The 27,197-nt window shown below is 42.3% G+C and overlaps 1 protein-coding gene across 1 annotated transcript in view; it reads left to right on the top strand.

Annotated features, from left to right (window-relative positions):
• Nucleotides 1-27,197, top strand: part of BMERB1 (bMERB domain containing 1) — a 202,684-nt gene that overhangs the window by 160,771 nt on the left and 14,716 nt on the right. Inside the window, exons 2-3 of the mRNA XM_069734106.1 lie at nt 3,880-4,003; nt 25,274-25,347. Of these exons, the coding sequence (XP_069590207.1) occupies nt 3,880-4,003; nt 25,274-25,347 (198 nt within the window). The remainder of the gene's footprint in view (nt 1-3,879; nt 4,004-25,273; nt 25,348-27,197) is intronic.

Below are 27,197 nucleotides of genomic sequence, written 5' to 3'. Positions count from 1 at the left end.
AAACTATCATATTGCAGCTGGGAGTGTGCACTTTCAGCCCATATTATATATATAATTGTATTTCTGAACATGTTTTTGTAAACAGCTAAAATAACAAAACTTGTGTCACTGTCCAAATATTTCTGGCCCTAACTGTATATAGACTTAGCACACAAAATCTTAATTGGCCTTTTCCATCTGTAGATCATTGATGGGCACATTTCCCATTCTTGCAGTCATTTTGTTCCTTGTATGCTACTAATTTCTTGCTTTGAATCAAGTCGAGATATAATTATGAGTTGTTTCCATAGGTAACACATGTTGTTGTTTTGCAGCTGGATTGACTCACTAATTCTGCAAGGGTACATAGAGCGTTCTCAGATCTGCTGGCTCATTGTCAGCTCTGCCGTAGCATTTAATCATGTAGTCAGCACTAATAAGCAGATGATATGCATGGTTTGTACATATGGAAATAGTCACAGATTTATGTAAATATATGTGTCACACAGAGTGAAAATACACAGCACGTTTGTCTTCACTTTCTTACCTTGCTTTGCATATATTGATTTCAATGATCTATAATTTATTATAATTTTACATTCATGACTTGCCTTTAAAATAACCTATAGGGAGCAATGTTAAAATTAATTCTCATACACTAGCTGGAATGATTTTCTGATGGTTTACATTATCAATAAGGTTATGAGAAGAGCAATAAATTAGAGAATTTGTAACAAAAAAATCTGGATTTAGATTCCCAACTGAAAGGGTTTATCTAGGACTTTATCATGGGCTTGAAAACTAACAGGCAGGTACTGTAGTTTCTCTTCGTCTTCTGGGCTGTTCTATTGGTAGGGCGTGACTGCCGATGTCATGCTGATTGACAATTAGATAGTGGGGAGTCAGCTGTCAATCAGCATGACATCGGCAGTCACATACAATAAACAGAGCAGAGCGGAAAAGAAGCCGCTGCTTTGTCGATGTAACGCCAGCGGAAGCTGCTGCGTCACCGGCAGATGCAGTCTGTGCCAACAGAGATTGGTGCCGGGCACAGCAGACAGGTAGTAACTACCTGCCTGTTAGTTTTTAGGCCTTTAGTGAAAACAAATAGTCTTGGATAAACTCTTTAAGGATATGGCTCCTCTACAGTTATTAAATATTATATTCATGGTGTAATGTAAATCACCTTGCTAAACAGTGATGGAGATGAATGTGAAGGAAGTATATAATTGTAAGGTAAACTATAATGTCAGTAAAATAACTAGTTAAGGCTGCGTCCACATATTGTCTATAGCCAAAGTAGATAACATCTGCCTAGTCTTATTTCAAGAACTCAGAACCACAGGGGGCCTCCTGGGAGAATGTTAGAGGTGTCAACCATGGCAGTTTCAGAGGGCTAGCAAATGGTTTGTAACTAGGAAAGAATATTTCATATTGTCTGTATAGTGAGAAAAGGGGGAGACACAGGATATTTGAAACGCCACAAATTAGCCCATCGTCCATTTACAAACAGAATCTTTTAAAGGGGCCAATCCGGGTCACACTGGAAATATGAGCCCATGGTCTATTTACAGAGAAATACAAGTAGGCAGTACTATCTTAACTTATATTATTTACAGAGGTAAACAGGGAGGTAGAACTATCTGTGCTTACATTATTTACAGAGAAATACAAGGAGGCAGTACTATCTTAACTTACACTATTTACAGAGGTAAACAGGGAGGCAGTACTATGTGTACTTACATTATTTACAGAGAAAAACAAGGAGGCAGTACTATCTGTACTTACATTATTTACAGAGAAAAACAAGGAGGCAGTACTATCTGTACTTACATTATTTACAGACAAAAACAAGGAGGCAGTACTATCTTAACTTACATTATTTACAGAGGTAAACTGAGAGGCAGTAGTATCTGACCTGTACTTACATTATTTACAGAGAAAAACAAGGAGGTAGTACTATCTGTACTGACATTATTTACAGAGGTTAAATGGGTAGGCAGTACTATTCGTGCCTACAATTTATAGAGAAAATATAGAGACTGAAATTGTTTTTGTCTACATCATTTAGAGGAGGAACCACGGAAGTAACACTATGTGAGCCTACTTCATTTACCGAGAGAGGGAGGAAGTATCACCTGTGCCTGCCTCATTGACACATTTACAGTACTATCTGTGTCTACATCATTTGCAAAAGAAGTGGCAGTACTATCTGTAGCTAAATAACTTCCAAAGGAAAATAGGTAGGCAGAACTTCTTGTGTCTTCACTATTTGGGGGGGGGGTTTGACAAGTAGGCAGAGTGATTTGTGCCTACATAATTTACAGAGATAAACATGGCAACTACTGTCTGTGCCTGCATATTTTTGGAAAGGAAATAGGTAGAACTACAGTATGTAGGCCTACATCTTTTACATAGAGAGGTAGTACTATCTGTGCCTACATCATTTACATAGGGAATCAGGGAGGCAGTACTTTTCTGTGCTTACATCATTTCCTGAGTGACAAATACTCAAGAAAAATGGCAGCAACAGCATGTCAAAATTTTATAAACAAATTGTATCTTATTCCCAATAATTCTTTGCTGCTATAACTATGACTCACCTTCCCTACCCTAGACCCCTTACTTTACAGTCTCCTGCTAATTAAAATCACCTGTGCCAAATGGGAGGAGTGCTGGTCTAAGAAAGAGACTGTTCTAGCAAGCACTGACTGACAAGCACGTTCTAGTCTCTTTCTTGGACCAGCACTCCTCCCATTTGGCACAGGTGATTTTAATTAGCAGGAGACTGTAAAGTAAGGGGTCTAGCCCATTTTGGCTCTCACTGAAGAGCTGGAGGAAGGTGAGTTTCAGTGCTCCTTTCATTTTGGTGTTGGTGGTGTGTGGCGGCCATTGTTGCTGTTGCTTTGTGCTGGTGGAGCGGCGTGGTCTGGAGTCATGGGGGCTCAGTCTAACAGCATGGGTGCTGTGGGGCAAAAGGCCATCCGCCCTGCTGGTGCATTGCCACTGTGGCGGTGGTCGCCACACAGCTCCGCTCCGTTAGGGTGGTAGGACCCACTACGTGGTTTGCCGTGAAGTGGCAGTGGGCTTCATACAGTCTGATCAGAATGTTAAACTGAAAACCTCATATTCAGTTAAATAAATTTTTGCCTAGCGGCTTTAGATCAACTTATGATTTTTGGAGGTGCGGTTCATGCCCTTTTTTTCCTAATAAAGTATTACTTTTTACTATGGACTTATTGGATTGCATTTTTGTGTGTGGTTTCCACATCCCCCCTTGGATCATTTCCTGAGTGTAGTTTGTGAAGGCACAAATAGTATGCCTTCCCATTTCTGAGAGAAGCTAGGTGGCTGTACTATTTGTGCCTACATCAATTACAAAAGGAATCAAGGAGGCTGTATTATCTGTGCATACATTATCAACAGAGGAAAATAAAGAGGTTGTTCTATTTGAGCCTACATCATTTACAAAGGGAAAGAGAGGGCAGTACTATCTGTGCCTACATCATTTAGAGGGAAACAAGGAGGTTGTGTCTGCATCATTTACTGAAACCAAAAGTTTGTACTATTTGTGCCTACATCAATTACAGTGAGAAATAAGGCGGCTTTAACATATGTGCATACATCAATTAAAGAGAGAAACAAGGAGGCAGTACTATCTGTATTATTATTATTATTATTAGTAGTAGTAGTAGTATTTTTTAGCAGGGTGAGATCACACTGAAGTATGAGGTTGGGATAACCTCACTGTCACATGGACTTCTTATGCAATTATAAAAGCATATCAAAAAAGTATAACTGAAAATAGAGTCCTATTCATGTAAAATAGGTGCAGGGCAAAATATAAAGGGAAATACTGTTCTCTCTTCTTTAATATATTGTATAACTTTTCACATTTAGATCAACTTGACATCGTCTCGATGGCTGAAACAACCATGACGCCAGAAGAAATTGAACTTGAAATGACAAAAATCCAGCGGCTTCGAGAAGTCTTGGTCAGAAGGGAATCAGAACTAAAGTTCATGTGAGTTTTTTTTTGTTGGCAAAACCACAGACCACAAATTACATGCAAAGCTTGGAAATGTTAAGATAGGTATAATAAGTGATTTATTATATGGCAATTATTTACAAGCTCACTTTGTTATTGCTAGCCTGGCACTGGAACTTCTCTGACACATTTTTGGCCGAAGCCCTTAGTCATTGACCCTCTGAAGCCGGATGTACGTGTGTCGGCTTCAGAGAGGAGCACTGTGCATGATTGGAGGTGCAGAAGACTTCCGAAGATGCGCAGTGCTCCTCTTTGAAGCTGCCATGCATACACCCAGCTTCAGAGGGTCAATGAAGTGATTGAAAGAAAGCCCACTCATGCGTGGGGTATGTATAGCGCTAGCAATAATGCCAGGGCTTGTAAGCCATGTTGTCACACCCACAGACCTGATAGTATTCTAACTCCATAGCTAGGCTGCAAGTGTAGGGTGCTTGAAATACCGTTTCTGGGCCACCTCCTTGAAACAGTACTCACACGTAGATATATCGTCAGATAGCTTGAACTCAACTGTAGGAAGCACATATGAAGATTCCAGAAGAAGGTTTATTTTCCAGCTGAATTCTTGTAGATATACACAGTAGGTAAAAAAAGTCTGTTCTGACCAGATCTGCAAACACATGGGCTTCTAAAGGTACCTTCACACTGAGCGACTTTAGAACGATAACGATAGCGATCCGTGACATTGCAGCGTCCTGGATAGCGATATCGTTGTGTTTGACACGCAGCAGCGATCTGGATCCTACTGTGACATCGCTGGTCGGAGCAGAAAGGCCAGAACTTTATTTCGTCGCTGGATCTCCCACTGACATTGCTGAATCAGCGTATGTGACGCCGATCCAGCGATGTCTTCACTTGTAACCAGGGTAAACATCGGGTTACTAAGCGCAGGGCGTCCTCCGGCGTCCGCTTCCCTGCACTCCTACTGCATCCTGTGTCAGCGCCGGCCGGCCGTAAAGCAGATTACAGCGGTGACGTCACCGCTCTGCTTTACGGCCGGCGCTTACACAGTGCAGGGAAGCGGACGCCGGGGGACGTGACAGACACCGGAATGTAAGTATGTAGTGTTTTTTTTTTTTTTACATTTACAATGGTAACCAGGGTAAACATCGGGTTACTAAGCGCGGCCCTGCGCTTAGTAACCCGATGTTTACCCTGGTTACCCGGGGACCTCGGCATCGTTGGTCGCTGGAGAACTGTCTGTGTGACAGCTCTCCAGTGACCACACAGCGATGCTGCAGCGATCCGCATCGTTGTCTAAATCGCTGCAGCGTCGCTTAATGTGACGGGACCTTAAGATGGGTAATAAACAGTAATGAGGAATAAGAATGGGGAAAAGGGAGGGGTTACTGACATCAGAGCTACAACAGGGAGAGAGGAAGGACAAACTTCTAAGATAGCAAACCTTATTGCAAGCACAACATAACAACACAGCGATAATATAATACTGTCTGTATGATTCCCAAATCATGGGACATGACAAATGGCAAACATTAACTTTAATGAAGACATGATATATTTTGCAGAGCTATAAATAAGTGAGGAGTGGGCTCTGCTATAGATTTGGATATTGGGGCCGTGAGATTTGCTTATCCTTTTCCAAAAAAAACTGGACAATCCCTTCTGCGAGCACACAGTTGTTGTGGTAACACCATTGTTTTACTACCATGAGAAATAGTAATACACAATCTGCACCATTGTAAGACCCTCCTCTATACTGTGCATATAGGAATAATGATCACATTGCTTTGTGAACACATCAAAGTGGTATTCCTGATCCTAAAAGTGCTGGATTTACAGCCCATAGTTTACAAGCACATATAACTGCAATTGTCAGCATTTCATTGATATATTCTATGTCCACTTTTTCAGGGCACAGTAATTATTCAGAACGATTTAATGAACGTAAAATACATTTGTCAAAACAAACTCTTCCAAGTCAGAGAAAGGCGAAGGGGTTTGATTAAAAATCCTGATGTCTGTCCTTTGAACAGATGCAAATATTCAATCCTTTTAGAATCCTGATGAAGATGGAAGTTGAATTACCATAGAAAAGCTTTTGTCTCGCAGATTGGCAGCTGGCTATGACTACACATGTATAGGAAGACAGTTTCATATTGTCTGATCTTCATTTTTTCGTGACATCAAAGAACTGATGCTCAGACGGATTAATCAAAAACAGTGACATATATCTACAATGTAAATTTGACAACATTAGTTTCGTGTTCAGAATTTTTGTAAGCATTTCTTAAAAAAGTATAGGCAGCTCGGTGGCTCAATACTGGTTGCTTTGCAGTACTGGGGTTATGGATCCCTTTCCAACCAAGGGCAACATTTTGATTGAGTTCCTTTGGTTTCTTTGGTTGATGCATATACATTTGGGCTTTGTCTAGTACTTTCCAAAAGATTATACATAATCTGTCACCAGGATTTTGCTACCTCATCTGAGAGAATAGCATAATGTAGGAGCAGAGACCCTGATTCTAGTGTTGTATCACTTACTGCGTGCTTGTCAGGCTCACCAAATGTGGTGCATCCACTAATCCTCAGGTCCTGGTGGGCACACGGACCCCAGGCGATAGTGCAGCTTCCTCGAGGACTTGGACAAACAGTAATCTCTGGAGCAGTAGGACAGATGAAGTGGAACGCAGCAAGGATGAATGCAATCACAACCTCAATAAGCACAGATGGTGGAGCACTCCAAACATAGGGCTCTTGAGTCTCCATCCCAAAACACAGGTGTGTTTCTTAATAAGCCTTAAATAGGTCTATTGAGAGGATGTCATTAATCCATGCTGGGCAACTTGCAAAATCCAAGGTGGAGCACAACAGAGGGCAGTGGACCCAGTGGAAGGAAGCGAAGCCCGTCATAACCCACACAAGTATGTAACAGTGCTGCAGTTTAGATTAGATTTCATCTGCTACAGATGTATTAGTTCTCTGAATGCTAATCTATATATAACCCCACCCAAATCACTGATTGACAGCTCTCTGTGTACATTGTCCAATACACCAATACAGAAAGCTGCAATCAATGGTGGTGTAGTTGAACTACCTGTTAGCAGGCCAAGTGGTCCTTTTGTGATAAAATCATTGTTTCATCGGCAGATTATTAAAACTACAATAAGCAGCCAGTAAGTGATACATCGCTGGAATCAGGGTCTCTGTCCCTACATCATGCTGCTCTCAGAATAGGTAGAAAAAACCTGGTCACAAATTCCTTTTAATAGCTTAACTCCATTGCTGTGAAAATCAATTATAACTAACGAGGAATTAACACCGTGTGATAATGGTCAGTAGTTAAAAGTATTCCCATCATGGAAATTTTTGCCATATGCCATGAATGTCTTTATACATGTTGGTCCCACAGATTTTAGGTAATATACAGTATATGTCTGGTTTAAATCAGAATTGCCGCCACTGCAGAACATGAGAATCCATTGTTTTTCTTGTAATTGACTAAGCTGCGGCTGTCCAGTAATGAAAAACCCCTTTAAAATCTAAATAATTTTCAACGTTCTCCAATATATCCATAAAAAACGTTGGCTGTACAGAAAAAAATAAAAAATGAAGTTGGCAACCCTAGTATAAAAGCAGCCAGCTATAGCACAGATCAGAGCAGTGTCCTAGATTTAATAGCAGTGTCCTAGATTTAGACAATTAATAGATTGTTATACTTGGTCTGAGATCGCAGACCACAGCTGGTGATTTTTGGCCGCTTTCTTGTAATTTGCCTATAGCATGAATCTCATTTGCAATGCTTTGTTAATTTTTATCAGTCTCAATTGCAAAAGAAAAAGCCAAAGAGGTTTTCAGTTGCAGCAGCAAATGTGAGAAGAAGATATAGTGAGTATTTGCCCGTTGACAAGAGGTGCAGTTGTGTGAAAAAGTGTTTGTCCCCTTCCTGATTTCATGTTCTTTTGCATGTCTGTCACACTTAAATGTTTCCGATCACCAAACAAATGTAAATATTAGACAAAGATCACACAAGTAAACACAAAATGCAGTTTATAAATGAAGGTCTTTATTATTAAGGGAAAAAGAAATCCAAACCTATAGGGCTCTGTGTGAAAAATGAATTGCACCCTAAACCTAATAACTGGTTGGACACCCTTAGCAACAACTGCAATCAAGTGATGGCGATCACTGGCAATGCGTCTTTTACAATGTTTGGAGGAACTTTGGCTCGCTCTTCTTGTAATTCAGCCACATTGGAGCGTTTCTGAGCATGAATCGCCTTTTAAGGTCATGCCACAGCATCTCAATCGGATTAAGGTCAAGACTTTGACTAGGCCACTCCAAAGTCTTACTTTTGTTTTTCGTAAGCCATTCAGAGGTGGACGTGCTGGTGCCTTTTGTATCATTGTCCTGCTACATAACCCAAGTGCCCTTCAGCTTGAGGTCATGAACAGATAGCCGGACATTCTCCTTCAGGATTTTCTGGTTGACAGCAAAATTCATGGTTCCATTTACCACTGCAAGTCTTCCAGGTTCTTTTGTGACCGCTTGGATGAGTCATTGCTTTACTCTTGGGGTAATTTTGGTTAGCCGGCCACTCCTGGGAAGGTTCACTACTATTCTATGTTTTTGCCATTTGTGGATAATGGCTCTCTCTGTGGTTCACTGGAGTCCCAAAGCTTGACAAATGGCTTTATAACCTTTTCCAGACTGATAGATCTCAATTTCAAAAAACCTGATCTGCACATCCAAACATAGACTGAGTGTGAACAGGTGCTGAACCCAGAGTCGCCAACTCGTATATAGTTAAATAAATAGGGCAGCAGAGGTAGGTCAAACGTAGGACCTCGTATAAGAGAGATGCCTTAACGTGGCTACGAGGTACACATAAAATTGGCCATTTTTGTGCGCTAAAAGCTCTCATTTTTCATATTTCTAGTGCAGTAATGCAGTTCAAATTTCGTTTTTTCAAGTTTGCATGTTTTGGCGCTGCAGTGTGCTGATAGATCTCAATGACTTTGTTTCTCATTTGCTCCAGAATTTCTATGGATCGCAACATGATGTCTAGCTTGTGAAGATCTTTAGGTCTAGTTCACTTTGTCAGGCAGGTCCTATTTAAGTGACTTCTTGATTGAGAACAGGTGTGGCAGTAATCAGGCCTGTGTGTGGCTAGGGAATTTGAACTCCGCTTCCCAAACGTGATCAACCACAGTTATGTTTTGTGGGGGCAATCACTTTTTCACACAGGGCCCTGTAGGTTTGGATTTCTTTTTCCCTTAATACTAAAGACCTTTATTTAAAAACTGCATTTTGTGATTACTTGTGTCATCTTTGTTTAATATTTACATTTGTTTGGTGATCTGAAATATTGAAGTATGACAAACATGCAAAAGAATATTAAGGCCATGTTCACACGATCCTTTTTTTCATGCGGAATTGCCGCGATTTTCCCGCTGCGGGTCCGCAGCTGTTTTCCATGCAGGGTACATTACATTGTACCCTATGGAAAACAGGAACTGCTGTGCCCACAATGCGGAAAATAAAAAAAAAAGCCGCGCTGAATAGCTGCGGGAAAAAAGAAGTACCATGTCACTTCTTTTTTCGGAGCCGCAGCGGTTCTGCACCCATTGACCTCCATTGTGAGGTCAAACCCGCAGTAAAACCCGCAGATGAAAAAAATATCTGCGGGTTTTACTGCGGTTTGTGGTGCAGAACCGCTGCAGCAGGAAGTGCGGGGAAGCGGGCGGAAGTGCGTGGGCGGAGTGTGGCTGCCCCCCTGTGCTCCGATCCCGCCCCCCGTGCTCCAATCCCACCGCCCCGTGCTCCGATGCCCCCCCCAGTGCTCCGATGCCCCCCCCCGTGCCCTAATCTCCCCCCCTTATACTTACCCGGCGTCCCGGTGTCCGTCCGGCCGTCTTCTCCCTGGGCGCCGCCATCTTGCAAAATGGCGGGCGCATGCGCAGTGCGCCCGCCGAATCTGCCGGCCGGCAGATTCGTTCCAAAGTGCATTTTGATCACTGAGATATAATCTATCTCAGTGATCAAAATAAAAAAAAATAGTAAATGACACCCCCCCCCCCTTTGTCACCCCCATAGGTAGGGACAATAAAAAAAAATAAGAATTTTTTTTCCACTAAGGTTAGAATAGGGTTAGGGGTAGGGTTAGGGGTAGGGTTAGGGGTAGGGTTAGGGTTAGGGGTAGGGTTAGGGGTAGGGTTAGGGTTAGGGTTAGGGTTAGGGTTAGGGGTAGGGTTAGGGTCTTTTCAGCCATTTTAACCCTAAAAAACTTCCTAGAAAACACACAGACTCTGCATAGAAAACTGCATAAAAAAAGGATCAAAAAAAGGATCAAAAAACGCATCAAAAAACGCATCAAAAAAGGACAAAAAAAGGACCAAAAAAAGGACCTGCGTTTTCTGCCAAGAGCTGCAGTTTTTTAAAAAACAGTCCTGAAAAAAAAAGGATGGAAATCAGGAACGTGTGAACATACCCTAAATCAGAAACACTTTTTCTCACAACTGTATATCCTATTATTTTAATTTTTAGATAAATTGGAAAAAGGCGGGCAGGCTAAAATGCAAGAAGCTTTTCATAATACAGAAATAAGTAAACAAAAACATGAGGAGTAAAACACATAAACCTCAGAGTCGTTGAAATAAAACCTTGCATTTTATTTATGTATTTATTTATTTCATTTTTTTAAAGTATGGTAAGGCATACATTAGTAACTGGAATAAAAAAGAGAATTTATAAAGATCTGTACATACAAAGTTATATTTTTCAATCCTGAAATAATAATAATGTTCATTGCTGGCAAAATATTTGCTTTATACAAACAAATGGGAACAATTTCCAGTACAGGAATGGGTTTATTCAAGTGATATGAAAATTAGTTTGGGATTTTTATTTTGGATCCGTTTTATAAGACATGGTGATGGGTTTTATACATCTGTTTTGACAAAATGTAAATTATCCATTGCTGTACATTTTTTTGGGCGAAATTACATTGAAGTAAATGGAACAATGGATTAAAAGCACAGATGGCGGCTTTACCTGTCATTTGTGACGCGTTTTTTTTTTTTCATCTGTTGTCCCATTGATTTTAACGATGCAATTTTTATGTCTTCAAAAAAATGTGTGTTTTCATAATGGGAAGTAATAGATGCATTTTAATAATAAGGTCCTGATATCAGTGCAGTGGGGAATTGTTCAGTCTTTTTATATACACCTTTAATCCACAAAAGATGGAAGGGAACAGGAGAGTAGAGATAGGTGTGAACAGAGAAGAATAATAGCACCACTCTCATGAATTATTCTTGATACCTTATTAAAACAATAGACACTTACTATGGTGCCTACACATTCATGGTGGCCAACTTGCATATTGTATAATGAAACAGGTGACATTAATATGAGCAACACAGTGGCCCAGTGGTTAGCATGAATCTGACGAAGGGCAGCTTCTGCATTGCTTTTGCATTTGCCGGTTGTCTGTGGTTACTCCAGGTTCCTTCTACATACCAAGAACATACTAAAATCATTTGCTTTCATTTAAATCAGGCCAAGTATGTTACGTCTGAAGACAATAAAGGAGATTACTTTACCAGGTATCACAAACCACACAACACACTTCACACTCCAGTCCACCAGGGGGAGCTATGCTCCTATTTAGTAGGGCACTCTTCACAATTAGGTAAAACTGGTGGTCTGGATAGGAAGTTAGTCAGAAGCTGACTGGGTTTCACCCAGGCAGCACCTGTGAGGGAGAAGAGGCAGAAGCGAACTGGGCTTCACTCAGTTAGCTGCTATCTGAGCTCCACTCAGGTAGTGGGTCCCTGACAGGGGTGGGATCCTGTCAGAGGCCTAGACAGAAGGCCACGGAGCTGCATCGGCATGACGTGCGGCAGCATCCTAAGAAAGAGACATTGAAGGAGAATTGTGTTGCAGAGAGTGAGAAACTAAGTCATAGCAAAAGGAGAGGAAACCAGAAGGAGTTCTGCCCTGTAAAAGGCTGCCTCCTTTCTGAGGCGCAGAATCCGGTAGCCGGAACACCGAGGGAGTCATCGTCTCCAAGCCTGGCTCCAGAGACCGGCAGGACAGCTTATTCCATATTAGTTGCCCGACCTTTACCCAGGAGGCACGGTGGCAACAATGGGAGGCCGGGGTATCCTAGAGCTCCTGTAAAAAGCCTCAAGCCACCAGTCATACGGGTTGTTCCTATCCATCCGGGGGACAGAGAGAAAGACATAACATCTAGAACACCAACATCAGTTGTGAGGGCCTTATGAGAAGCTTAGCAGTAAGGCACTACAACATCCGGCGCTAGAGGAAGGCTACTGATTTCCACCTGGATAAGGGGACTCTGGATTTGCCTTCAGACTGGCCAGACTCTGCCTGCCCTGTGATCTGGTGCTCTGGACTGTGGACGCTGAAGCCTTCAGTAAAGGTAAAGAGACTACAATCTTGTGTCCTCGTTCTTCACTGCGCCTCACACCATCACCATCTACACTCTGGGAAGCCCTGGGGACATACTTCACCTGTGGGAAGGTATACCAAATAGCTGCCATAACATCACCCCAGCGGACCCCTAAGCAGCGTCGGTCACCCTGACCGAATACCACAGGTGGTGTCACGAACATTATCCCTTTAAAGACCTTTCCCCATTTACAACAGACGTCCCTAGGGCCACGGACCGGGTCAGCCACTGTGACATCCCCCTTGAGAACCGAAGGGTCCGGTACCGAGTTCCCCTAGCCCTTGGGGGCGCTCCATTAACAGTTCATACCAGCAGCATGGTTGCACCGCTGGTTCATCCTGTGCTTCTAATGTCACGAGGGTGTCACGTCCCCCTGGAAGACCTGGAGGTAGACGGTCATGTTGGGTAATGAATCACAGGTCTTCTTTAGAGATGGTGTGATTTCGGTCTCATATTAAATTTATTTAATTTCCTCTGTTGCTGAAGAGGTTAACAACTTGTTCTATGCTTGTCCGAAGCATGCAGATTTATTTCAGCTGCCTCTGATTTGGTCATTACCTCTTCCTATTTAAACTGGTCAGACCTTCTTACCTCTTGGTCCCTGTTCCCATTTAGTTTATTCCTCCCTGTCCCTATCCTCCTCCCTATTGTTGGTTAGTGCTTTTGTTAGTGCTTCTGTTATCCCTTTTTTGTCTTTGTATCTTGTTTACATTACATTTCTGTCCCATGCCTCATGGGGTGTAGGAGGGGACAGTTTAACAGGAGCATAGCAAGGTCGGAGACTCTTCAAGAGGTTCCCCAGGGACAGGGATAGTTAGGGTCCCAGTTCCAGGGACAGTTTAAGGCCCCGCTTCCTTACCGAAGACCGTCACAGTGTGACACCCTCCCAGGCTGTTAGCATGGGCAGTTTTGCATCTGCAGCATGGGAGAAATGCAGGGGGGCTGAGGCTGGTCGGATCCAGTGATCCAGAAAGCTACAGTAATGCAAGCAGGCTGTAAAGCACAGAGCCTGCTTGCGCCGTACGCTCTTTGCGTAGGTAGCCAGCCTCGCTGGGACTGCAGGGTGGCAGGTAACTTAGGCAACTAGCTATATACTATAAAGTAAAACTTCCTCTTTTCTCCATGTTCTTCAAGGTTTTTAAAAAGGGTTAAATTGCAACGTTGCATGTTCATAAAAGCACTTTGCAAGTTTATTAATTTATGAACTTGAGACAACCCCTTTAATTTACCTAATATATGTCACCCAGTGGCTGATACTTGTAAACTCTTTTAATTAATTTGTAGATTGTGAGCCTTCGCGGGCAGGGTCCTCACTCCTCCTGTACCAGTTATGACTTGTATTGTTTAAGATTATTGTACTTGTTTTTATTATGTATACCCCTCCTCACATGTAAAGCGCCATGGAATAAATGGCGCTATAACAATAAATAATAATAATAATAATAATAATAAATTATGGCAGGGAAGTGTACATTTGTATTCATTCCACAGTAAAGCGGTTTTAATGCTGAAACAGGTTACACAGCTCACTAGGGACAAGTTCAGTTTACACAACTAACATTATCGTCATAGATGCTGATGGGGAAGCTTACAGCCTAATATGACGATAGGGGTGAATATAGTTTGGTATTAGAAGTTTAGCAGAGAAAATGGTAAAAGCAAAAAACGAAACTAGTATTTTATTCATCTGGTATAAATACTTTTAAAGAGGTTGTCTGTGACTGCAGACTTGTGAATCCTCACAGTGTGCACAGTGCACGCTGTCAGGATTCTCCAGCGTCGGCGTTGGAAGCAGGCGGTAATGTGACCACGAGTATGCAATTTCCAACTAGATGTGTCTGGACTCGCTCAGTACACTTGTGTTGAATTACCTTGCGCTCATCTATTCTGCATGTGAGCGCACTTTTGCAAGTTACATACTTGCGGCTATACGCTCGCTCTCTCCCAGTGCCGGTGCCGGAGAATCTGGACAGTGCGCACTGTGCATGCTGTGAGGATTCACATCTCTGCAGTCACATAAAGTGACTTCAGACTTCATCCTCAAGCTTGGACCCTCAGAGCTAAGGTATAAATAAAAACTAGCAATAAATGATATATTTTTTTTAATGAGAATACTATAGAAGATACTATGTCAATGATTTGGGTTTGTCATGTCCGAAATCCATATCAAAGTAAATTCATGGCCTCGTAAAAGACCTCGCGCTAAGAAATGCCAAACCTTTAGTTTTAAAAATCCGCTGGATAGTTTTTGGTTAACACCTTCTTTATGGTGGCATGCGTTCAGTGGGTAGGGCCACAAGGTCCAGAGAAGGGGATTGGTCAGAGAAAGCAGTGCAACTATACACATCCACACCGGGAAGTCTTCTCCCAAGTAGCACAGTTATAGAGAAAAAATAGACTAATAATAATCATGGAGAAGGAAGAAAATTTGCACTTCATACATAATTTTTGGCAATACTACATCTAAAATCCATCTACTGGTGTGTAAGAAGGCATTGTATTTATTTTTTTTAGTAATGATGATTCGTGTTTATAGAAAAGTTTTTAAAAAAATCTCAGTTTGGATGGACTTTAATATTCAAAATAGAATTTCAACCCTGGAAGGTAAATATTATTTTGGTATCAGGATGGAGATCTGGTGACCAAGTGTGAATTACTAAAGGATAAGCAAGATGCATTTTCCCTAACTGATAAAATTCCCATCCCTTACCATCTCTCCCCATCTGATTTTAATATCCTGTATGCGGGCACAGTCTACATAGATTACGTTCCCTGCCAACAGCTTATTATAGAGAACATTATAATTTCTGCACAACAATAGAAAATTCACCATAGAAACACTTACATCAAAGGAAAGCCATCCGATATAACCAGCCAAGATAACGTTTAGTCTGCTCTGCATAAAATTAAATTTGCACAAACTTTAATTCACTATATCATTGCCATTGTGCATTATGTTATATTACTACTTGATGTAAAAGTTTTCCCGTTTCTTGATGATAAAACTTTTGATCGCCCTAAGCATATTGGTTGAATAAACAAAACCTCTGTATTTGATGGGATGGTACCTTTTGCTTTCAGAACAACATCAAACCATCTATTCTTCTAGGGACACTTGCACACAGTTTTTTGACGGAACTAAGCAGGGAGGATGTTCCAAACATCTTGGAGAACTAACCACCGATCTTCTGTGGATGTCACTTGTGCAAATCCTTCTGTCTCTTCATATAATCCCAGACTGGATGATGTTGAGATCAGGGCACTGTGGTGGACATATCATCATTTCTAGGGCTTGTTCTTTTTTATGTCGAATATCGTTCTTAATGACATTGGCTGTATGTTTGGGATTGGTTTTCCTGCTGCAGAACACATTTGGAAACAATCTGACGCCTCCTTGAGGGTATTGCATGATGGATAAATGTCTGTCTGTATTTATCAGCATTGAAGATAACGTTAATTTTGTCCAAATTCCCAACACCATTTGGTGAATTGCAGCCCCAAAATTGCAAATAACCTCCATTGCCTGCAGACACTCATTATTGTATAGAGAAAAAATTACCGCAAACTCAAAACTGGTATGATGCACGAAAGTGTATGCCAAACTTATTCAAGGTAACAAAAAAAAGTTGCCACATAGAAAATAGAAACCCAACGTTTCGACCCTCCTGGGCCTTATTCATGGGGTTACTTGATTTTTTGAATATATATACATAAGTGGCAAGAGTAGAAGATGGGCGAACAGTCCCTTTACTGCACATCCTGTTACTTGCTATGTAGCCAGTGAAGGCCTAAGTGTTCCTGGTGAAAGGAGGTTCCAATAGAGTGGTCGTCACTTTTGTTGCGAGCCTTACATGTCCTGTGTCCCATATGCCTGGATAAGCGGCGCTCCCGCGCTCTGCTAATGGAGGTGTAACTCATTATTGTAGCTCTCTAAAGCTCTTTGGTGGACAAACTCCCTTATGTTACAGCCAAATACGCTCCACAATATTGAAACTATTGTAAAACTATTGTAAAAGTCATGGAATTATGGACATCACAAGATTGATATATATGTTATTAATACACAAATTATATAAAAATGGAAAAAAAATTACTAATGCAAAAATACACGTGAGTAAACAACTTGGCTGCTATCAATGAGGTTAATAATGGCTCTCCAAGGAATGTTATGCCACATCAAATGTACTTGGGAATGCAAATCATCAAGATCTGCTGCTAGCAGCTCCTTTTTTTTAAATTACCAACTAATGAAGTCCCAGATGTGAGCCAATTCTGGATTTGCTGCTGGCATTCGTAGCACATTCAGGCCGTGCATTTTGCTCACACTAAAATGAGTAACATGCAGCCTGGCATGTTGTGTTGAAAAAATCATAGTACTACTGGTTCCACCACTAAAATAATGTAACACTGAGCTGTTAGTGTACTGGGAATGAAGAATAGTGTTGTGTGGCCACTGTATATTATGCCACCCCACACCATAAACCGGGAGTAGGATCGCAGTGATGTTCCCTCATGAATGCCTCTCCATGGTGATGACTTAGTAGTCTTCAGACCAATATCTGGCTATGAATGCATTTGTCACAATCCATGTTTGGATCTGTGGCAGATCTGGTTTCCCTCTGATTAAAACCTTTTTCTTTTCTGGTCATCGGCGGTTAATGCAGTTTTTCTCCCCTGGTGGCCGCTGGTGTTATTGCATTGCTGCTGGGTCAGCTGATGCGGGTGGTGACCACTTCCATCATCCTTCAAAAGGTCACCTGATGCATCAGCTGACTGTTGGCTATACAGGTCCTTTTGGAGACCAACCTGGGTGGAGAAGGAGCTTGCTGAGTGCTGCGGTTCTTCAGCTGAATTCTTATCTGGTGCCTTACTCTACTGTACGGTGCATTGCAGCAGAGAAAGCTAAGTGTTGTTTTCTTTTACCTTGTCTGTCTAACCTTCCCTTGATGTTTTATTAGTGCAGCGGTGGGACCAGTGTCCTCACTTGTCAATTTCCTACCCAGGGATAGGTGCAGGGCGAGTGAGGGCTGAGGTATCCAGCTCGGCGACAGGTTGAAAGAACCTGTATAGGGACGTTAGGAAGATTAGGGCACATCCTTAGGAGAGTGCAGGAGGTTTCCATTTCCCCGTTCCTTATCGCAGGGCCCACCGTTGGTATTGTGTCTCCAGTGTTCCCTTGTGAGTTTCGCCGTTTTGTGACAGACCACCCGTTTGGACAGTCACTTCGTGACAGCATTCAAGTCAAGGAGAGTACTCTTCACTGAACAGAATAGACCTTCCATTCCAACCTCCATTGCTGTCTTGCTCTGCAGAATGATGGCCTTTGTGGAGTGCGTTCAATGGCAGAGCTGTAGCTAATGACAGCACTATGCTACTGCTGCAAGCCTTGAGATGGCAAGATAGTTACAATCATAGCCAAAAGTTTTGAGACTGACGCAAATTTTGGTTTTAACAAAGTTTGCTGCTTTAATGTTTTTAGATGATCTTTTAGTTAGTTTTATTCTATGGTTACTGAAGTATTATTATGAATTATCAGCATTTCCCAAGTTTTAAAACTTGTTGACGAATAGATGGAGTTTATTCAAATTACCAGGTCATTTTTACCAAATAATGAACGCTACGAAAAATAATAAATTTAAAAATAAAAATAAAGCAATGTCAAATGGAATTGTAGTCAGTTTTCACCAGTTCACCTTTCTTGGAATCTTTTTACCATTTTTCACCATATTACATGGTCATAAAAATAATTAAAACTACAACTCACGCTGGAGAAACCAAGCTCTCATATGGCTATGTTAATAGAAAAATAAGAAAAGTTGCAGCACTTGAAAAAAGGGGAGAAAAAGGCGAAAATGCAAAATTGGAAAATGGCCTCGTCATGAATGTGTTACGGTAAATTGGAGGCAATACAAGGCAGTTAGTGGACCAGAAAGTGAAATCTACACCAGTTGTGAGCGGACAGATTTTTGATATACCAGAAAATTTTCACTTTAACCCCTTCATGACCTTGGGATTTTCCGTTTTTCCGTGTTCGTTTTTCGCTCCCCTCCTTCCCTGAGCGATAACTTTTTTATGTTTCCGTCAATATGGCCATGTGAGGACTTATTTTTTGCGGGACGAGTTGTACTTTTGAACAACACCATTTGGTTTTAGCATGTCGTGTACTAGAAAACGGGGAAAAAATTCCAAGTGCGGTGAAATCGCAAAAAAAGTGCAATCCCACACTTGCTTTTTGTTTGGCTTTTTTTGCTAGGTTCACTAAATGCTAAAACTGACCTGACATTATGATTCTCCAGGTCATTACGAGTTCATAGACACCTAACATGGCTAGGTTGTTTTTTTATCTAAGTGGTGAAAAAAAAATTCCAAACTTTGCTAAAAAAAAAATAAATTGTGCCATTTTCCGATACCGGTAGCGTCTCCATTTTTCATGATCTGGGGTCAGTTGAGGGCTTATTTTTTCCGTGCCGAGCTGGCGTTTTTAATGATACCTTTTTAGTGCAGATATGTTCTTTTGATCACCCACTATTGCATTTTAATGCAATGTCGCGGCGAACAAAAAAACGTAATTCTGGTGTTTCTAATTTTTTTCTCGCTACGCCGTTTAGCGATCGGGTTAATCCTTTTTTTTTCATTGATAGATCGGGCGATTCTGAACGTGGCGATACCAAATATGTGTAGGTTTGACTCTATTTTTTTAATTGATTTATTTTGAATGGGGCGAAAGGGGGGTGATTTAAACTTTTATATTTTTTTATTTTTTTCACTTTTTTTTTTTTTTTTTTTTTACTTTTGCCATGTTTCAATAGCCTCCATAGGAGGCTAGAAGCAGGCACAACGCGATCGGCTCTGCTACATAGCAGCGATCATCATATCGCTGCTATGTAGCTGAATTGCAGGTGTGCTATGAGCGCCGACCACAGGGAGGCGCTCACAGCAGGCCGGCATCAGTAACCATAAAGGTCTCAAGGACCTCTATGGTTACCCTTCTGACGCATCGCTGACCCCCGATCATGTGACGGGGGTCAGCGATGCGCTCATTTCTGGCCACCTGGCCGGAAGCGCCGGTTAAATGCCGCTGTCAGCGTTTGACAGCGGCATTTAACTAGTTAATAGCAGCGGGTGAATCGCGATTTCACCCGCCGCTATTGTGGGCACATGTCAGCTGTTCAAAACAGCTGACATGTCCCAGCTTTGATGCGGGCTCACCGCCGGAGCCCTGCATCAAAGCGCGGTATCTTTCCTCAGACGTACTATCCCGTCCGAGGTCAGAAAGAGGTTAAATTATATGTAATATTAGCCTTATTATTAGGTGTTTAGCATGACCCTTTTTTTTGCACCAAGTATTTTTTTCATTGAGTCTCCTTGGCTCTCTCAGTGCTCTAGTTCACATATATGGTTGTTGCAGAATACCGCTACATGGATTCCTGACCTTAAAACATATTGGTTTTCTATTTGATGTTTGCCAGAAAATAATTTCTTATATAAGGCTCGAAAAAGGCTAGTGACTTAGCTGAACACCTGGCATATTTCACGTTTCAGAAAAAAAAAAACACACTTTCTCCAGGCGCATCTCCGGTGCTGACCTATGCGTCACAGACTTCGCCCCCACAACGTCTGCTTTGGCTTCTGATGATAATTCAGTTATCAGATGAGATCTTTCTTCTCCAAATTGCTCAATGTTGCGTAAGAGTTTATTTTCTTATTCCGAACAATATGAAGCCTCGTAGATGTAGATTGTGCATGTTTTATGATATATGGAGCAATATGCGGAATAAAGTAACCACCTGCTATAAGTCTTAAGAATATTGCAGGCCCCTGAGGAGATCCGTATGCATTTATCACCTGCACAGACGCTGCCGCAACACATACACGGATATAAAATATGTTTCCATCATCCCATATTGTTCCTAATAAAACTTCTTTACACTCCAGTCTATTTTTTTTTCCAGTGGGTGGTTGAATTAAGGTTTTGTTTTCCTATATCTGTCATTCTGACTCCCACAGTACCAACTACTGACATCGTACAATATATAAAAAAGCAACATGACTGTAAAAATGTTAAACCCTCAAACCTTAGATACCGTGTATGGCTACTTTCACACTAGCGTCGTTCGACGCCCGTCACAATGCGTCGTTTTGAAGAAAAAACGCATCCTGCAAAGTTGCCTGCAGGATGCGTTTTTCTCCATAGACTTTCATTAGCGACGGATTGCCACACGTTGCATCCGTCGTGCGACGGATGCGACGTGTTTTTGCAGTCCGTCGGGACAAAAAACCGTTGCTTGCAACGTTTTTTTGTCCGTCGGGTCTGCTTTTTCCGACCGCGCATGCGCGGCTGGAACTCCGCCCCCTCCTCCCCGGACCTTACAATGGGGCCGTGGATGCATTGTAAAACCGCATATGCTGCCCCCGTTGTGCTTTTACTTCACAGCATGCGTCGGTACGTCGGCCCGACGCACTGTGACGGGCCCGTACCGACGCTAGTGTGAAAGTAGCCTATTTCAGGAGATCATAGTACAATACTTCTTGTTCTGACCAGCCTGGCCATTATAAATATAACAGACAAGGCCAGTTCCTGATGGATACCTGATGGATTCCCAAACTTTTCTTATAGCAGAGTGACATCACGCATATACCATACCTCACAATCTTAGTTCGAGTGAACTGAGAAAATTGCTTTTTTCTGTACTTATCAGTCAATTCTTCACTCCTGCACTAATTTTTCACTTTCAAGAACTACTTAAATTTGTCTTTAAACCTGTTAGCAAGGGATCCTACTTCCACCTCCAAAGCAGCTAGAATTGTGCATTATGATAAGATATCACACTGCAAAGGGCCCATTTATTGTTTTTACACAGATGCCTTATTCTGTCTATGTCTACTTCTGGGTCTGTCAGTGGCTTATTCCCCTCTGCATATTGAAAACACATTGATGCAAAAGGCAAAGTATCGCGACCAGCGAGTTGAAAAAATATCCAACAAGGTTCCAACTATTTGTGACCAGCCTGTTGAGGTTGTGTTACTTTGCAGGTTGCAGTGCAAACCCATTCACTTGAATTCTGCTGCAATGTAGCAACGGCATACTGCAATTAATGGCCGTTCGGCTCATATTCATTTGCGAGAAAAACGGATGAGTGCAATCCGAAAAAAAAAAAAAAACACACTCTGACTAAAATTAATCTATGAGTCACAGCTCATCTGCAATTTTTTTCTCAGCTTAGATCGAGCTGAGAAAAAAATTGCGGCATGTAGCGATTGTTCTCATATCTCAGATGAGACTTGCAAATGCAAGTCAATGGGTGTGATGAAAAAAATTGCACAGTATTCGGACCATGCAAGTGCCGTTCGACTTTTACACAACATGTCCTTGAAGACCCGACATTTCATCTGCCACATACAGTAAAATCACCGCATAACCCGACAGAAGAGAACGGATAGAATAGATATATACACATAGAATAGATCGATATAAAGATGTCAATCATATATATTAGTACAATGTGTGTGTGTAGCTTACTGTACATGTATTTTATTACTAAATAAATTATTTTCCCAAAAAAATGGCATTGGGTTCTCCAACATTTTATTAACCAGCAGAGGGAAAGGGGAAAGCTGCGGGCTGATGTTTATAGCATGGGAAGGGGGAAATACCCATGGAGCTTCCCAGGCTAATAATATCAGGTCACAACTGTATACTTTACCTTTCCTTTTATTAAAATGACGTAGGGTCCCCTATAATTAATAACCAGCAAAGGACAGACAGACAGGTGTGGGCTGATATTAATAGTCTAGGAAGGGGCCATGGATATTAGCCCACTCTAAAACTAGACTAAAAGGTAATTGAACAATGATGTTTGCTGATAGATTGATTACACATTGTCCAGGCCAGCTAGTTTGTTGACTTGCAAAACAGAGGAGGAAAAACTATGCAAATAGATTACATAATCAAACAATGCGAGTACCCTCATCACATCTTTCTTTTGATCTCTGGATGCTGGTTAAAGTTGTGGACTACATATGGAGACCTTTTCCTCTGTTGCAAGAGACTCTGCAGGATGTCAGCTTAGGGGACCACAGTCCCAGCTGGAAGAACACAGGACTGCTTCATTGACCATCACTGAAACCCCAGAGACATCTTTAAGAATCCAGTTTGGGACAATCAGGTCACATGACCACATACCTCACTTCACTCAGTTAGATTCCTAAGCTTGGCATTACCTCCTCTCTCTGGGGGCCCACCAGAAGAGGGGAGCCACTGGTGGGGGTAGTCAGCCCTGGAAGCAGCTCTAATCTTGGCGAGTCAGCCATCTTGGGTATTTGCTTGGACTGTTCTATATGCTATTGTGTCTTGGTGGTTCAATAAATTATTGCCACACTGTTTTATCCTTACCCTGTGTTCTGCCCATGGGAAGAGAGAGCAGGCATTCAGTGGTATGAGCCCTTTTCCATGCAGTCTTAATAAATACAGCAGTGCCAACGCCCCGAGAGCACCCACTGACCGTGTGTCTCTACACTCACCTTACGCCCAACCCACTGAAGCCAATGTCCCCTGTAAAATAGGTAAAATAATAAACAACCATATTCCTTACCTGTCGCAAGGAAGATAATCCAATTGGCCGCCAACACTTCTAGCTCTGCTACATCTAGATGGCAGGCTGCATTGTTGCATGATGCGACTGTACAGTCTGCCATCCAGCAAAGACACTGAACTGCGCGTGCTTTCTCAGTTCCTCACAGTGACGTGCTAAAGTTGAGTGGTGTTCATATCCAATGAAATCATTTCACCTCACTTACATCACTCCAAGTGTGAGAAAGTTTTCACCATTGTGGTGCTGTTAGAAAGGTCATCGGAGTTCAGAGCCAATGGACTCAGTTCAACTCAATGACATCAGCATGAGCGTCGAACTCTGATAACCTTTCTGAAGGCACCGTGAGTGTGAGAACGTTCTCACACATCAGTGAGGTGAAACGAGTTAATTGGATATTGACTCCACTCAAATTTAGCATGTCACTGTGAGGTGCTGAGTTCAGCAAGCATGCACAGCTCAGTGTCTCTGCTGGATGGCATGCTGTATAGTTGCATCATGGAAAAATGCAGCCTGCCATCTAGATGCTATCTAGATGCAGCAGAGCTAGATGTGTTGCGAGCCAATTGGATTATTATCTTCTCGGCAGACAAGTGAGGAATATGGTTGTTTGCTATTTTAATTCTTTTACATGAGACATTGGCTTCAGTATATTTGGTGTAAGGTGAATATAAGTGTTTTTCGTTAATTTAGAGTCAATTACTGTGTCTGTGTATTTGTTCAAACAAAGGACTTTTTTCTTAGTGTTATTTTTTTCACAATTTGCTATGGGGTTAGTGATGAGGGTAGCTTATAGACGCCTCTCCATTACTAACCCCTAGGCTTGATGTCACCTGACAATACAAAGGTGACCTCAACCCCAATACTATCACCCTACTTGCCGTGACACCAGGGCAAGTGGGAAAAGCGAAGCTAAATGCCAGATTTGGCACGTCTTATTGATGTGCCATTTCTGGTGCGGCTGACAGCTAATGGTTTTTAGTCTGGGATGTGGCCAATATCCATGGCCATTCCTAGGCTATTAATATCAGCCCGCAGCTGTCTGCTTAACTTTTGCTGGTTATTAATTATAGGCCTACTATACGTCATCTTTTGTGGGGGTCCCCCATTGTAATAACCAGTAAAGGCTAAGTATACAGCTGTGAGCTGATATTAATAACCAGGGAAGCTCCATGTTTATTACCCCCTTCCCAGGCTATAAACATTAGCCCCTAGCTGTCCTCTTTTCCCCTGCTGGTTAATAAACTTTCCGGAGACCCCACAACATTTTTTCAGAAAATAAGTTATTAATAAAAGACATGTACAGCAAGCTACACATGCAAAGCACTGATTATATATCTCACTCACATATTTACATCTATCTTTCTGTATATCTATCAGCCCACTTGCACTGTGTTCAAAACCCTGCGTTGTACAGTACAAGCAGAGTGGATGGGACTTATAGAAATCAAATACCCACTGTTCTTCTATTTGACGCTGTGTAAACCGAACCGCAGCATGTCAATTTCCACAATAGATATGCATTGGATGCAATAAATCTGTATAGTTCAGTGAACATGTGGATTCACCGGCGTGATTAGAACATAGCGCTTTGGACACAGCGAAAATACGCTTCGTCCAAAACGCTGCAACTTTCTGGGAAAGTAGCCTAAAAGCTCATGTTAAAATCGCATTGCAATCGGATCGCATTTGCATGTAAATCGGATGTTAGGTGATAACAATCGCATTGTACGCGCAAGAAAATCGCACAAGACTTGTCTCACTTTTCTGGACCGATATCGGACGGTTTTTTTTTACGGTGATGGGTATGATCCTTTTATGTCAAATTCCCTTTGTATCTCAGATGCAACAGTCTTTTAAAGAGGCTGTCCACTACGTTAACATTGATGGCCTATCCACAGGATTGGTCATCAATGCCTGATCGTGGAGGTGCAACACCCTGCAACCCCACTGATCAACTGTTCCCAATGTTGGCGGCGTCTGGAAATGCTCAGTTTTGAAGTTGGGTGGATGTGCAGTATTTGGCCGAGCCACTATTCCGTTGACGGAGCTGGGTGAATGTGCGCACCCCCACAGATCAGGCATTGATGACCAATCCTGAGGATAGGCCATCAATGTTAAAGTAGTGGACAACCTCTTTAAATCTGTGCAAAGTGAAGCCAGTGAACTAAATTACAGAATTAATTTATCCTAATGTCGAGATCTTTCTTCTATCTTGTCTTACAGGATTGATGACATTCAGCTGTGCAAGGAAATCATGAGCCTGAAACAAGAACTGCAGAGCTTGGTGGATGTGCTGGGTAATTGCTCCAATTTGCCATAAAATCTAAATGTGTAGAACCAGTTTTAATTGGTTAGTTAAAGCAAACAGCTGCTTCTTCGATAATGACGAGCCGAAGTTTGGTGTAATGATGGGAAAGTGACTCATAGTTCTGATAACCTGATTAAAGAGAAATATATATTACACATATTAGCAGCATGTTTTGCAATTAAAAATGTTTTCTGCTTCTTGCATGACATCTATGAGGATTTATTCATTTTACGGATCTCTTTTTTTATATTTGTAAATGACTAATTTAAAGAAAACAAAAAGTAGAAAATAGGAAATATTAACTCATAGCAGCATAGCAGAGTTTTTTCCAAACTTGAAAGTTATTACCTACCCAAAGGAAAGGGGTAACCTACAGATTCCTAGGGCCCAACTGCAGGGACCTCGCAGGCCAGGCCCAGGTAAGTCTCGTCTGAATGGAGCAGAGGCTGAGTATGTGCACATCTGCTCCTTTCATTCTTTGTGACAACTCGGCAAGTAGGGACACCCACTGGACACCTAAGCAGGTGGAAGGTTACAAATTTTGTTTTAGTCTTTATTCTTGTCTTCTGCTTTTACACTAGAATTTTAAAGGGTTTAAAGCCCCTTATGCACATGAAGACCTAAACTTTCTTCTTTTATATGTTTGGTGGCAATCTGTCCTCAAGCAGTGTCATATCGGCCTCCACTGTTGCTGCGGCTGCTTCCTCCGTCGGGTCCTCCCGCTTCATCTCCGCCCATCGCCCGGGCATCGCGCTGGTTCCCCGGTTCATCTTCCTGCTGTTCGGGGGTTCCGGCGTGGTGCTCGTGCTTTTTCCTCCCTCCGTCCTGTGTCCGCTCTGTGCATGCGCCTTAGGTCGCGGGTGCGCACTCCTTCCACTTCTTAACCCTTCCTGCATCCTCCCTGGTCCTGGGTCCTCCAATCAGGTAACTGCTCGGGCTATATCAGGCGTCTCCTCCATATTGGAGGTGCCTGATTATTGTGTGCTACTCGTGCTCAGTTTAGACCTTGTCCGGTTCTGACTCCACGTCCGCTCCTGACTATTTTGCTCTCGCAGGCTACTTTCCAGTGTTATCCTCCTGTCTCACACTGTTTCCTAGCCCTGTCTCCTGTAGTCCGTTTCTGTGTTACCGTTTCTCTTTTACAAACAGTCCTGCTTGTTTTTCCCTCTTCACTCCCATCTTCCATCTCCAGTCTCTTCCTGAGCCATCCCTCTTGGTGCCAGCTGTTGCAGTATTTGACCCCCTCGGGCCTGCTCCTAACGATCCCTGTATAGGGGTTGGCTCTCCCGGGTTTGCTCGCTTGTGGGTGCATCAGTACCATGACCCAGAGGGTCCACTCTCTTTTCACGTCCATTCCAGATGTCACAGTATAATCAGGCCATGGACCCCGCTGGTGCCTCTGCAGCAACTCAGAAAGAATTGCTCTTTTTACGTGAGAACCAGACCTGGATCATGTTCATTATGAAGTCTATGGACACCCGGTTAACTGCTCTACAGACTTCCGATCCTGGGAACGACTTCCGATCCTGGGAACGCTTCTCTTCTGGCGGGACTCCAGCAAGAGCTCGCGCAGCAGCGAGATACTCAGTCTCATATTCTTTCCTACATGGCGTCCGTAGACGACCGCCTACTCTCTCTCCAGTCTTCGGCCGCCGTTTCCAGTATACAGATCTTTTTGGACACATTCCGTAAGGTCTTTGATGAGCCAGGACGGGTGGCTTCAACCACCAAGTCCCTCTTTAACCTTCATTAGGGAAACCTTACTGTGGGGCAATACACTCTCCGCTTTCGGACACTATCCTCTGAGCTGGGGTGGAATAATGAGGCATTGGTAGGGGC

The sequence above is a fragment of the Ranitomeya imitator genome, chromosome 7, assembly GCF_032444005.1.
Source record: "Ranitomeya imitator isolate aRanImi1 chromosome 7, aRanImi1.pri, whole genome shotgun sequence".
Lineage (NCBI taxonomy): Eukaryota > Metazoa > Chordata > Amphibia > Anura > Dendrobatidae > Ranitomeya > Ranitomeya imitator.
The sequence above is the reverse complement of the archived record's forward strand: the minus strand, read 5'-3'. Positions and strand labels throughout refer to the sequence as shown.